This window comes from Theropithecus gelada, chromosome 1 (assembly GCF_003255815.1).
Source record: "Theropithecus gelada isolate Dixy chromosome 1, Tgel_1.0, whole genome shotgun sequence".
NCBI lineage: Eukaryota > Metazoa > Chordata > Mammalia > Primates > Cercopithecidae > Theropithecus > Theropithecus gelada.
Genome location: NC_037668.1, coordinates 160,090,385 through 160,103,199, shown reverse-complemented (window position 1 = coordinate 160,103,199; position 12,815 = coordinate 160,090,385). Strand labels below are relative to the sequence as shown.

At 57.4% G+C, this 12,815-nt stretch overlaps 1 protein-coding gene across 2 annotated transcripts in view; it reads left to right on the top strand.

Annotated features, from left to right (window-relative positions):
• The window catches only part of CDK18 (cyclin dependent kinase 18), a 28,343-nt gene extending 17,918 nt beyond the window's left edge, over window positions 1–10,425 (top strand). Inside the window, exons 2-16 of one of the 2 annotated variants that reach the window (XM_025360682.1) lie at window positions 886–1,036; window positions 1,226–1,368; window positions 1,975–2,100; window positions 2,887–2,943; window positions 3,787–3,901; window positions 4,089–4,183; window positions 4,487–4,549; window positions 5,503–5,626; window positions 5,757–5,877; window positions 6,668–6,765; window positions 6,994–7,099; window positions 7,193–7,235; window positions 7,927–8,017; window positions 8,268–8,345; window positions 8,981–10,425. In XM_025360682.1, coding sequence (XP_025216467.1) covers window positions 907–1,036; window positions 1,226–1,368; window positions 1,975–2,100; window positions 2,887–2,943; window positions 3,787–3,901; window positions 4,089–4,183; window positions 4,487–4,549; window positions 5,503–5,626; window positions 5,757–5,877; window positions 6,668–6,765; window positions 6,994–7,099; window positions 7,193–7,235; window positions 7,927–8,017; window positions 8,268–8,345; window positions 8,981–9,015 — 1,425 coding nt within the window. In that variant the 5' untranslated portion in view covers window positions 886–906 and the 3' untranslated portion in view covers window positions 9,016–10,425. Of the gene's footprint in view, window positions 1–301; window positions 1,037–1,225; window positions 1,459–1,974; window positions 2,101–2,886; window positions 2,944–3,786; window positions 3,902–4,088; window positions 4,184–4,486; window positions 4,550–5,502; window positions 5,627–5,756; window positions 5,878–6,667; window positions 6,766–6,993; window positions 7,100–7,192; window positions 7,236–7,926; window positions 8,018–8,267; window positions 8,346–8,980 lie in introns of those variants that run through there. The other variant, XM_025360673.1, reaches the window with a different exon arrangement.
• The last annotated feature ends 2,390 nt before the right edge of the window (window positions 10,426–12,815 follow it).

Here is a 12,815-nt window from a genome sequence, read left to right as displayed (position 1 = left end):
TGGGCAGAAAGCTCACACTGCTCCTGCATGGTGTTCTCAGTAGGGGATACCTGCCTGCCTGGAGGGCTCTGGCCTGGGAAGAGGCCAGCAGAGATCAGGCCTCATCTTCCCTAGGGCTCGACTGTATTTCTGGCAAGCTTCTGTGTTTGCCCTGAGACCTTCCACTGTTCTTGACCTCCCATATTTCAGCTGGAGAGGAGATGCAGCTGGCCAGCTCTGATGCACTCTTCCCCTCCCTCCTCCTTTTCCCCTCTTGCCTCCTGGGGCGTGCCAGAGCAGGGACCTTCATGTGTCAGTATCAGAGGTGAAATGAGGTTTGGACCCAATCATGTCCCAAGGGTGTTGGCCAAGCTGACATTCAGTTTATGGGCCTTGGTCAGTAAGATTTACTGGCCGTTGACACATTCAAGCCCTTGGACACAAGTTGGTAAATTTCTCCTGGCCCAAGGACTGCCCAGTTCTGGCACCCTCCCTGCCACCCCAGCCCTTCCCCCAGAACTCTCTAGACCTCTAGCAGCTAAAGGGCTCAGGTCTGGGGGGCCTTCAGGATCCTCTTTGCACATCATGCCTGCTAGTATGACCAGTACTTTGCTGGACTAAGTGGTCCATAGAGAACTGCACGGGATGTGGCCGGGTGGGTTGTTGGCGGGAGATGGGGGCAGTGCTGAGAGTTGCTGGGAGGAAGAGGGTAACTGGGAAGAAGAGGGTGAACACCCACCCTCAGGGGGGTCAAACTTTGGAGAAGACGCAACCCTGGCTCCCAGTGATGGTGGCATACAGGTCGACAGAACTTGATGGAAAGAGAGAGCTGAATTCCCAGTGGGTGGAGACCCAGACTGGATGCCTTGTTCATTTCACCTGCTCTTCTCACACCTCCCATCTCAGGACCTGGCTGCCCGGTCCCTCATGATCATGAACAAGATGAAGAACTTTAAGCGCCGTTTCTCCCTGTCAGTGCCCCGCACTGAGACCATCGAAGAATCCTTGGCTGAATTCACAGAGCAATTCAACCAGCTCCACAACCGGCGGAACGAGGGTGAGAGGTCTGGGTCCACCCAGCACCTCTCCCACTTACCAGACAATCCCCAGGCACCTCCTTCCCCTCCCTGCCCACCCCTTCCCCACTGGCCTTAGGAGAGGAGCACAGGGCTGGGGGAGGGGGGGCTACCCTCCTCTCCCTCAGGGCAGAGAGGCAGGGAGGGGAGCTGATGCCTGTCCCTCTTAGACTTGCAGCTCGGTCCTCTTGGCAGAGACCCCCCGCAGGAGTGCAGCACCTTCTCCCCAACGGACAGCGGGGAGGAGCCGGGGCAGCTGTCCCCTGGCGTGCAGTTCCAGCGGCGGCAGAACCAGCGCCGCTTCTCCATGGAGGTGAGGGCCTCTGGAGCTCTGCCCCGGAAGGTGGCAGGATGCACACACAGGGGTGTGCACAGGAGGGCAGCTGCCTTACAGCCAGACTTTGTGAGTTCAAATTCCAGCTCTGCCATTCATTAGCTCTGTCACTTTGAGCAAGTTACTCAACCTCTGTGCACCATGGTCTCCTTGTCTTTAAAATGGTCATCATGGATTAAATGGGTTAATCTATGCCAAGTGCTTAGAACATTCCTGAACTTAGCAAGGGCTAGACAATTTGACTATTTGATCCACACACATAGGCCCAAATATATGAAAAAATATACTTACAGAATCAGTGCCTGTAAGGGCATGAGATTGATGTTGCACAGATGGTGATACTGTGGCCCAGAGAGGCGGAGAGTGACCTGGTTGTGCTAAGGTCACACAGCAGCCCCAGGTGTTCATGTGTATGTCTTGAGCACACACTGGGAGCAGCTGTGAGCTTGGGGTCACAGCCTGTGATTGGGCTCTGAATGGTTGTTCTGCAGGGAACGCTAGGTCCAGAGTGAGCGTCTGGGGCCCCACAGCCCTAGCTACCCTGAAGCCAACAGTGGTGTCCCCATCTCATCCCTGTCACCACAGGACGTCAGCAAGAGGCTCTCTCTGCCCATGGATATCCGCCTGCCCCAGGAATTCCTACAGAAGCTACAGATGGAGAGCCCAGATCTGCCCAAGCCGCCCAGCCGCATGTCCCGCCGGGCCTCCCTGGTGAGTCCCAAGAGGGTCAGAGGACACAACGTGGGGTGATATGCCCTCCCCAGCACAGGCATATCAGTCCCAGCTGAGGCCTATATGGTGTTTCTAGGAAGATTCCTGGGCCTCTGGCGCCACCTGCTGGCTTGAGTGCATTCAACTAGATCGTCCTCCTACATCATCATCCATTTCCTAGATGGGTCCCACTTGGGCTAGAATGGGACTCTAAGCCCACACCAGGTCCCACGATCTCCACATGGTTAAGATCAATAGGCCAGCTGGCATGTGCCTTCCAGTCCTAGCTGCCTATCAGAGCTGTTTGGGACATCTTACAAAACACAGACTCTAAGACCCCTCCAGACACCTATAGAATCAGCCTCTCCGGCTAGGGGGTCCGGGAATCCGTCTTGTTAAGGGTTGGATACACCTGAGCTAGAAGTGTGCCGATGAGACACACCGTCAGGTAGGTGGGTTCTGAACTGGACACTCAAGGTAAAATGGGAAAAAAGGCAGCGTTCACTCTGGAGGAGCTTGTGGGCTCAGTCGGAGACACAGGTAGCCAAGATGTGCAACAATCCCAGGTGCCACAGCCCTGGGCTCCACACTCTTGGCTGTCCTGGGAGGAAGAAACTCACACTTCCATGAGCTCTGTCCTTTATCACAGGGATAAAGGGAAAACGAGCCCCTTCCACCATGGGGTCTCATCCCTTCCCTCCCAGAGGCTGGAGTTGGGGGAGGTGTCATGTCTGTGGAGCTGCTAAGGGCTTCAAGCTCATGGCATTCTGTGTCTCTCCCTCTCAGTCAGACATTGGCTTTGGGAAACTGGAAACATACGTGAAACTGGACAAACTGGGAGAGGTAAGAGGCTGGGTTTGGTCTTCTCCAAATAGCCAGGCAGGATGGCTTGGAGGAGGGGCAGACCTCCCTGGTCGGCCCTCTCTGGTTGGCCCTCTCATGGCCCCTGCCCCACAGAGGTGCACAGTCCTGGCCGTGCACTCTGGCCCAGCCTTTGGCAGGGGTTGAAGTGGGCTCAGATCCTGAAGGAGGGCGTGAGGATAGAGTAGCCATGGCCCTGGGCAGAATCCAGTCTTTTTTTTTTTTTTCTTCAAGTCCTTCTTGCCTGGGTTCAAAACCTACCTCCACCATTTACTAGCTCTGTGACCTTTGGTGAGTTACATGACCTCGCTGTGTGCCTTAGTTTCTTCCTCTGTCCAATGAGATAGTAACTGTCCTATCACATAGGGTTATTGCGAGGATTGGGCAGGTTATGTACAGCACGCAGACAATGCCTGGCACATAGGAAGTGCTATATCACTTAAGTATTTCTGTTGTCACTGTGCAGAGGCCTGGGGTGGGTGAAGGTTTATAGAGAGGGCAACACACAGCCCTTTCCCTCCAGGAGCCCAAAGAGGTGACCTCTGTGTAAACATCAGCATCATATAGGGAAGAAAAAACCTGGTGTTATCATAGAGGGGCACATGGCGTGCTGGGGCTTAGAGGAAGGACGGATTCACTCCAACTGGGTGTCATTAGGGATGCTTCCTGGAGGAAGTAGGCTTTGGAGGAAACAGCATGTCAGTGAAGGGAGGAAGGGCACTCAGGCCCCAGTCATAGCCCAGGCAGAGGCACAAATGGGGAGACACTGGGCAGAGGCCAGCAGCACCTGAATGTGCCTGGGACCGCTGCGGCCCTCCATCCCAGGGAACCTATGCCACAGTCTTCAAAGGGCGCAGCAAACTGACGGAGAACCTCGTGGCCCTGAAAGAGATCCGGCTGGAGCATGAGGAGGGAGCGCCCTGCACTGCCATCCGAGAGGGTACAGTGTCCTAGGCTTCCACACTCCCCCTGGGGCTTCAGGAGGAGGGGTTCACCAGCCTGCGCCCTGGTAGGAGCTGGGGGTGGAGGGTCATTGCTGGAGTGGGACTCCTGGAGCTGACCCCAAGAAAAGAGGGTATGGGGACACATGGCGTCCTGGGGACCCAGGCAGGCCCGTCTCCCCGCAGTGTCTCTGCTGAAGAACCTGAAGCACGCCAATATTGTGACCCTGCATGACCTCATCCATACAGATCGGTCCCTCACCCTGGTGTTTGAGTACCTGGTGAGAGTCGGGCTGGGGCTGGCAGCCTCTCCCTCTTGTGGTAGAAACAGGGTGTGGGTAGGGGAGTGGAAAGCTGAGGAAGTGGGAGAGGTGGGATGAGGGCGAACCAGGCCTTGTTCTGGAATCAGGTTCTCAGATGTTCCCGTGCAGGAGTCGGCCAAGAGCTCAGGCTTAGGGGTGGCTCAAGCCAGGGACCTGTCCCACTAGTGGGCGTGGGCCCTTCCCAGGGAGGGGCTTCCTCTCCTCAGCCTGTGTCTGGGCTTCTGGCCATGGGGCAGGACTGAGTCACGCTCTGTGTTCCAGGACAGTGACCTGAAGCAGTATCTGGATCACTGTGGGAACCTCATGAGCATGCACAACGTCAAGGTGAGGCCTCGGGGGCAGGGTCCCCCCATCTTGGCAGCCACCTGTTCAGAAGCCCAGTGCGGGGACCCACTCTCACCGCCAGGGATCCGGCTGCTGGGGTGGCTCAGACCTTCTCACCTGGGAAAGAGAGAGAGGGCAGTGCCATCAACGAGTCTAGGAACTGGGTTGAGCACTTTACCCCAGGAACAGACACACACTCTCTGCCACTGTCTAGCTGTTGGTATAAAATCCACTCCCAACTCTGAACATCAGTTTCCCCGTCTGTCAAATGGGAGTGTGAGCTACCTGCCAGAATGCAGGGAGGCTTCTGGGGAAACTGGGGGTTATGAATGACCTCTCCTGGTGTTTGTTAAAGAATCAAGGCTGGGCGTGTTGGCCCATGCCTGCAATCCCAGCACTGGGAGGCCAGGGCAGGAAGATGGCTTGAACCCAGGAGTTTGAGACCAGCCTGGGCAACATGGCAAGACCTCATCTCTACTAAAAATTGAAAAATTAGCCTGGCACAGTAGCGTGCACCCATAGTCCCAGCTGCTTGAGAGGCTGAGGCAGGAGGACCACTTGAACCCGGGAGGTTGAGGCCACAGTGAGCCATGATCACGCCACTGCATTCCAGCCTGGGTGACAGAGTAAAACGCTGTCTCAAAAAGAAAAAAAAAAAAAAAGATCAAGCACATATGTCTCCACATAGGCAGGCATCCTGACCCCCGTGCTCCTGACTGAGACTTCTCTGGCCTCCCCCACACTCACTGCCTCTTCTGCATCCCTGGTGTCCTCCCCTCTGGATGGGACTCCCTGGTGTGGGTTGGGCCCAGGATGGGGGCTGCAGGGTGGGCAGGAGAATGAGGGGCTTGTGCTGACCTCACTGCCAAACCTCTGCCCCCATCCCGGTCCCAGCCTTGGAGCAGAGGCTTAGGACCACCTTCCACCTCACATTTCTCTTCCCCCTCTCCCAGATTTTCATGTTCCAGCTGCTCCGGGGCCTCGCCTACTGTCACCACCGCAAGATCCTGCACCGGGACCTGAAGCCCCAGAACCTGCTCATCAACGAGAAGGGCGAGCTGAAGCTGGCCGACTTCGGTGAGGCTGGGGCTAGGGTGGGGGTCTGATGCCACTGGGGTGCCTCGAGGTGTGGGTGCAGTGGGGGAGGGCATAGCAGTCAACCCCACAGCACCTGTGGACAGAGGTCCAGTGACATGTCTGCCCCCAGGACTGGCCAGGGCCAAGTCAGTGCCCACAAAGACCTACTCCAATGAGGTGGTGACCCTGTGGTACAGGCCCCCCGATGTGCTGCTGGGATCCACAGAGTACTCCACCCCCATTGATATGTGGTGAGTGAGCGCTGTCGGGACCGAGGAGGGGAGGACAGTCCTGGCCACACCTCCAGACTCTCTTGCTGCCCCAAGGGCCTCGGGAAAGAACTTCCTAACTTCCTTTGCTTAAAAGCCATGTGACATCCTGCTGAACTAGATGTTAAAAAATTAAGTCTGAAATATAATCGGTTAGGATTTCCCTGGCTTAAATAGACCCTCCCCCAGGGGCCTGTGGGAGGTTACCAGAGACCCAGAGAGTCCAGGAGGGCCCCTATAGTAAATACGATGAATCTTCCCCAAGCATCAGTCCCAGTGAAAATTTTGAAAGAGAAGTACTATTTTTATGTTAAAATGAACAAGCGTATGATTTGGTGTAAAATGAAAAATCAGCCCAAATTGCAAGCCGAACCGCCAGTGGTGATGAATGGCTGCTGTGACTCCGCCCCGAGGTTCCCCAGGAGAACGGATTTATGTACTTCTCTCTTCCAGTGGGGCACACAGTGGAGAGAGTGTGAGACAACACTGCTGAGAGAATTGCCACATGGGCGCTGGCTGCACAGACCCAAACCTCACAGAGCGAAAGGGGAGAGGTCGCAGCTTTCCCGAGCCCAGGGAAGCCCCCAGAGAGGGGCTGTAGTGGGGGCTGGGCAGTTCTAGGAGCCTCCACTGCCCTGGGCCACCCCTCCGCCGCCAGAGCCACGACCCCTGCAGCCAGCTGTGGCAGGTCGTCGTTGGTGCCCTGGTGGAGCAGCCCTAGGAAGGGCGGCCGCCCCTGCCTGATGCCGCCCCTGCCCCTTGCTCCCCGCAGGGGCGTGGGCTGCATCCACTACGAGATGGCCACAGGGAGGCCCCTCTTCCCGGGCTCCACAGTCAAGGAGGAGCTGCACCTCATCTTCCGCCTCCTCGGTCAGTCTCCCGCTGCTCCGCCCCTCTCACCACCAGGGGGCGCCGGAACTCCGTCCAGCCCAGGCGTCGAGCGGGACGGGGAGGAGCGGCTCGCCTAGTTCTCTCCCGGGCGGGGACCCCCTGTGGCCTCGGCCATCTTTGCTCCCACCTGCTACGTTGCATCCCTTTCAAGTCGGCCTTGGCCCTGGGCCTCACTCAGGCCCTCCCCACCCTCTCTCGTCTCCCCAGGGACCCCCACAGAAGAGACGTGGCCCGGCGTGACCGCCTTCTCCGAGTTCCGCACCTACAGCTTCCCCCGCTACCTCCCGCAGCCGCTCATCAACCACGCGCCCAGGTAGCCCCGGCGCCCGCACCGCCCCTCCTGCTGTGGCCCTGGCTCTCCCAACCCCGCTCAGGCACAGCCTGTGTCCGCGCCTTCTCCTTGCAGGTTGGATACGGATGGCATCCACCTCCTAAGCAGCTTGCTCCCGGTGAGTGACCTCCCGGCGGGGCCCAGGGAGAGGCAGCCAAAGAGCCGAAGTCCCCGTGCCCCATGCTAGGCCTACGCCCCAACTTCTGTGGCTCGTGTGCTCACACGTCTTTGAAACATCTTCCCTGTACTCTCCACCCCAAGGCTCAGGGGAGCGCTGGCCTCCATACACATCCTCTGGAGTCTCTGCACTGCGAGCCCAAACCGTTACTAGCTGTGTAGCTCTGGGCAAGTTACAGAGCTCCTCCATGTCTCCGTTTCCTCCACTGCAAAGTGGGATTAATTCCTATTTTATAAGCTGGCAGTGAGGATACATTGAGATGAGGGGACACACTTAGTGTGGTGCCTGTCTTCTAAGGCACACGATGAAGGGTCGTTATCGGCACAACGCTATGTTCTCCTTCTAATCATGGTTGGTTTGCATCTGTATTTCTATCTCAAGAGAAGGCCACTGTCCTCAAGTTTCATTTCTGGTTTTTCCTGGTGACTGGAGACCAAGGAGCCTTCCCCTGAGTCTTGAGATGGCTTGAGGTTGGATTTGTGGTAGGGGCTGGAGGCTGACCTAGGGCTTCTCCTGTTAGTCTGAAGCCCCACCCACCTTGGTGCTCTAACCAGCACAAGAGTCCTGCTGCTCAGAGGGTTCCCTGCAGCCCCCCAGCCAGGGCCCAATAGCCCCACCCTGTGCCTTTCAGTATGAATCCAAGAGTCGCATGTCAGCAGAGGCTGCCCTGAGTCACCCCTACTTCCGATCTTTGGGAGAGCGTGTGCACCAGCTTGAAGACAGTGAGTGTTGTCCGGGCAGGGAGCAGGGCCACCCAGAACCAAGGAAAGGGGGTGGTGAGTGTGGGTAGAAGAACCAGAACAAAGAGGCCAGAAGCCCCAGGCCCAGCTGAGCAGCCCTGGGCACCTGGCCTCCCCTGCTGGGGTTCTCACTGCAAACTGAGGGGGCAAACAGTGGAAATGAGACGCTGCCTCCAGGGCTCAGTTGGTCCCGCTCCACCCAGCTTTCTCTCCACCATGTCCTCTCCCCCAGCTGCCTCCATCTTCTCCCTGAAAGAGATCCAGCTCCAGAAGGACCCAGGCTACCGAGGCTTGGCCTTCCAGCAGCCAGGTAGGGGCTTGTGCTCTCCTGGAGCCCTTCCCTTGTTAGTGGAAGCCAGGACAGGCTACCCCTCCCCAGTGGGGAATCCCATGGTCCCTCCGCCACTTTCTTCCCTTTTGGAGTCTTCAGGGAGCAGAGAAGGGGTTGGTTTCTCCTGCCTAGGCTTCCTCGTCCAGCTCTTCCCTCTTCAACCCTCACCCCAGACAGGACATTGTGTTTGACAGTAGCCCTGGCAAAGAGGCATGCTGTCTCTGGTGCATTCTCTTTGCAAACTCTGAGCTCTCTAATCAGATTCCATCCTGGGAGAACAGTCCTTTGTTCTTAGAACAGTCAATGGCCTTGGACATTGACAAATGCTTCCCATGCATCCTCTCCTTTAATCCTTAAAACACCCCTTGAAGGTGGTACTACTACTGTTCCCCATTTCATAGTCAATGAAACTGAGGCTCTGGGAGGTTAAATCACAAGACATGCAGCTAGTAAGTAGCAGAGATGGGATTTGACACCTGGTCAGACCCGCTCCTGCGTGCATGCCCTTGCTTGCTCTGTCAGAGCAGCTCTGGGGGACAGTGACTGTCCCTGCTGGTCTGGGGTATGCCTTGGCCCAGCCTCCTCGCTGCAGCCCCACCTCCTCCATTCTCCAGGACGAGGGAAGAACAGGCGGCAGAGCATCTTCTGAGCCGCGCCCACCCTGCCGTGGCCCAAGGGACAAGAGAGCACATGGACCACAAATTCGGGTAGGATGGAACCTGTGTGGCCCTCGGAAGACTGAAGAACGAGGGCTGACAGCCAGCCCAGAAGACCGTTTGGCAGCCCTGCTGGCCACGGCTGTTTCTTCTCTGTGCTTCCCACGTGCCTCCCCAGTAGTCCTCACCTGCATACCAACCCCTCCATTACCCACGTCGGGGCTGGCATGAGCTGCTTCCCTGAGAAGACATGAGAAGGAGGGGGGACCTTGTACCCTCTCCCACCCTGAAGTGTTTGGGCACCTGCGTGGGATGCACATGGGCGAGAGAATTAAGGCGCCAGGATGGGCACTGTGCCCTGGATACAGGCTTTACCCTCCTCCCCCAGGGGCCTGCCTAGGGCCAGTTTGGTAGTCTCCTTTTCTGGCCCCTTGGAGCCCACAGATGTTTCATCTTTTTCCCTTCTGAGAGCAAGAAGAGACATGGCATGCTCTCTGGGACCCTGGAATCCTAGGTACCCACATGTGTGCCAAAGCCTGCCCTACCTGGCAGGTGTCCCACAGCAACAAAAGGAGTAGTAGTCCCCTTTCTTTCCATCAGCCCTACCCCACCCTCATTCCCCCGACACCCTCTGGCTTGAACCGTGGCTGAGCAGCGCCGGCATGCTTGGATGCCCAGCTATGTCCAGAGGTGGCCTGGGTCCGCCAGTTGCACGCCTGCCACCTCAGCCAACCCCCACCGAGCTCACCAGTCTGAATGGAGTTGCCTTAAATTGGCAGGTGGTAGCGTGCTCACTGCCCTTGGAGCTGTGACCGGCTCCTGCCTGTCCACCCCTTCCCCAGGTGGCTTCTGCTTATCTTATCATCCTGGGGCTCCGATTGGCCAGGCCTGGTCAGGGTCCTGGGGACGGCACCCAGATATGCAGAGTCACCCTGACGCTGGTACGGGGCTGACCTCAGCTCCCGGAGGGTCGCACAGCCTCCCCATCCCTCCTTCCCGGCCCTTGTGGCTTGTGTCCATCTGATCCCAATACCAGCTTTCCCGAGCCCCTGCCACCCCAGAGGGCAGCCACGACAGGGAGAGGTATAGATGCCACCATCTGAGGTAGAGGAATGTGGACCAGGAGCAGGCTGTGATGCTGAGACACTTGCCTCGGGGGGCCGGGAGCCTGGGGGGCCAGGGCCCCTGAAGAAGGCTCCCCTCTGTATCCCCCAGGTGTCCTCAACACTGGACTGATCCTGAATGGCACAGGCCAAGGGGAGGCTAGCCTCACCTTTCTACCCAGGGCCCCTGCCCTGCTCACCTCAGGCCCCCACCCTCCACTCCTCCCCACGGTACTGTGAACATCCTGTGACTCAGCGCAGAGACGGATAATATATTTAATTCATGTTGTACAGAAAGGAGCGAGCGGTCTCATACAGAAAAGCTGATTTTGATAGATTGATGCCAAAGATGGAGAACCGAAGGCCCCTCTCCAGGCCTAATGAGTGTGGGTGGGGCGTGCTTGTGTGCATGTGTGTGTGTGTGTGTGTGTGTTGTATATATATATATAAAATGAGGAGAGAGTTTGATTTGTGTGTATCTCTGACCTCCGCCTCACCCCAGGCTGTGGGACAGGTGCCTAGCATTCCCCCTGCTGTATCCTGGGTGCTGCTGCGTTTGGAGCGAGAAGTTGGCTTTTGCTGAGGAGCATCACTGGTGGTTGTGGGTAGGCAGAGGAGCCCCAGGCCTGGGAGTCTGACCTGTGACCTGGCATTGGCCCAAGTTGGTGCCTGTGGGGTGGGGCTGGCCAGGAGAGCAAAGAGGGACTCCTGGGCAGGGGTCTGGGGTCTGGCCGTGCAGCTGATGCCTGTGTTCCCAGCACCAAATGGCCTCCTGGCTTCTGGGGAGGGAGGAGGCAGGATCAAGATGGGGTTGACATGGGAGATGGCCAAGACCAGGGCAGCAGGATGAGGGTGTGAGCCTTGCTGTAATTCAGGCCCTGCAAGCATTACTGCAGACCTTGAATACACCTCCTGCTGTTGCCTAGACCACCTCCCCATCTTTGATCTGGACGCAACCCCTGCCCACATCACACACAGCTCCCAAAGTGCTCAGAATCCTGCTGTTGTCCAATTCAGTGTCCAGGTTTGTTCTTCCCGAGACCACTCTGAGAATACCAGGCCCCAATCCCTGCCTCGTGACCTGTCCTCATGCCTGGCCTTAAGCACTTTGCAGTTTGCCGGCATGGTTTGCAGTTACTGGAGAGGGTGGCTGCTTTCCAGAGGAGGAAGCTCATGCTGAGGCTGATGATGTCTCCCAAGGCTCTGGAAATAAGGGGCGGGCCAAGGCTCCATTCTCAGCCCAGCACCAGTTCTACCCAACGAGACCTCCTCACTTTGCTTGTAGGCAGCCAGACACCAAAGTAGGATTGTAACTCAGACAATTAGTGCTTAAGGGGAGGAGAAGGGCTGGGAAATGCAGTGGTGGGAATTGGAAACCAGACATTTATTAAGCTCCCTGCTGGGTGCCAGGCAGCCCTGTGCCCAGGCATTATCTCACTGAATCCTCATGGAAACCCCCCTTTCTCCCCACTTTGCAGATGAGGACATGAGCCTCCCAGGGGTAGCCTGGGGTCACATACCAAATTAGAATCCCAGATGTCTGCCCCCCAGCCCTGTGGTCTTCAAGGAGTGGCAGGCGTGAGGAGGGTTAGGTGGAGACAGTGCAGAGGCCCTGGAGGGAGGAAAACACACAAGGAAGGACATGGGCAGATGCTGCCTTAAGGAGCACTTTGCAAGGCCACCCTTGTGGCAGGCAGAGGTGGCCCGGCGAGGCTGCATCTTTAGGAGTCGCTGGGGGCAGCCATTCTTGCTGCTGCAGCTGTGGCCCTGTGGTGGAGGCACACACACTTCTGACATCAGGCACTCTGAGCTTCTGCCCTAGAAAGCTGCCAGGGCTGGGGGTGCGGGCCAGCCTGGGGTTGTGGAACTCAGCTGGACAGGCCCACACCAGGCCTTGGGTATGGTTGGTGCTCAAAAAGTGATGGCTCCGGAGAAGGAAGCTGGGTTCGGGCATGAAGAGGGGCTGAGTGATTTTGGCCGTGAGCTGCCACTGGGTTCCCAGGGACCAGGCTGAGCTACAACACAACCCAATGTCCTGGAGTGTCGGTTTCCTGGGCACCCCTGCAATCATTTCCTTATGCTGGTGACTCTCAAAAACAGGAGCCTGCCCCATTCTGCAGGAATTCCTGGCCCAAAGCAGCCCTTTGCAAGTCATTTCCCCCTCTGGCCTCACTTTTGCCATCTGCCTGCTTCTGGGACAGGTCAGGAATATCCAGGGTGCAGATGCCTTCCCCTCCACCATGGCAAGTTGGCAGGGGCATTTGAGGCATGCAGCAGCCCTGCAGCTTCAGACAAAATGTCCTATTTGCTGAACTCTACAGGGTGGGGGTGATATCAGCTCCCATGCTCGGCACTGCCCGCATCATCCTATACCCCAGTGGGATCTGGAGCTGGCTCTCCCCTGCCTCACCCTCCTGTGGGCTCCCACTCACTGTTCCCCTACTGTCTGGGTCCAGTGGTCAGGGCTCATGTCTAATAGGCTACCACTCCTCTACCCTGCTAGGCCCCCTGGGCCAGCCAAGTGTCAGGCACTGTTGCAGGCCTGCTCCTTTCCTCCCTCCTTGAAGCATCCCAGCCTCCTTTGGGCCATCTCCCCACCTCTATCTCTGCTCAGACCCTTGCTTTTGGCCGTGACACTCTACAGCACCCCCATTGAGCCCCTTTATCTCCAGAAGCAAACCATCAGCACC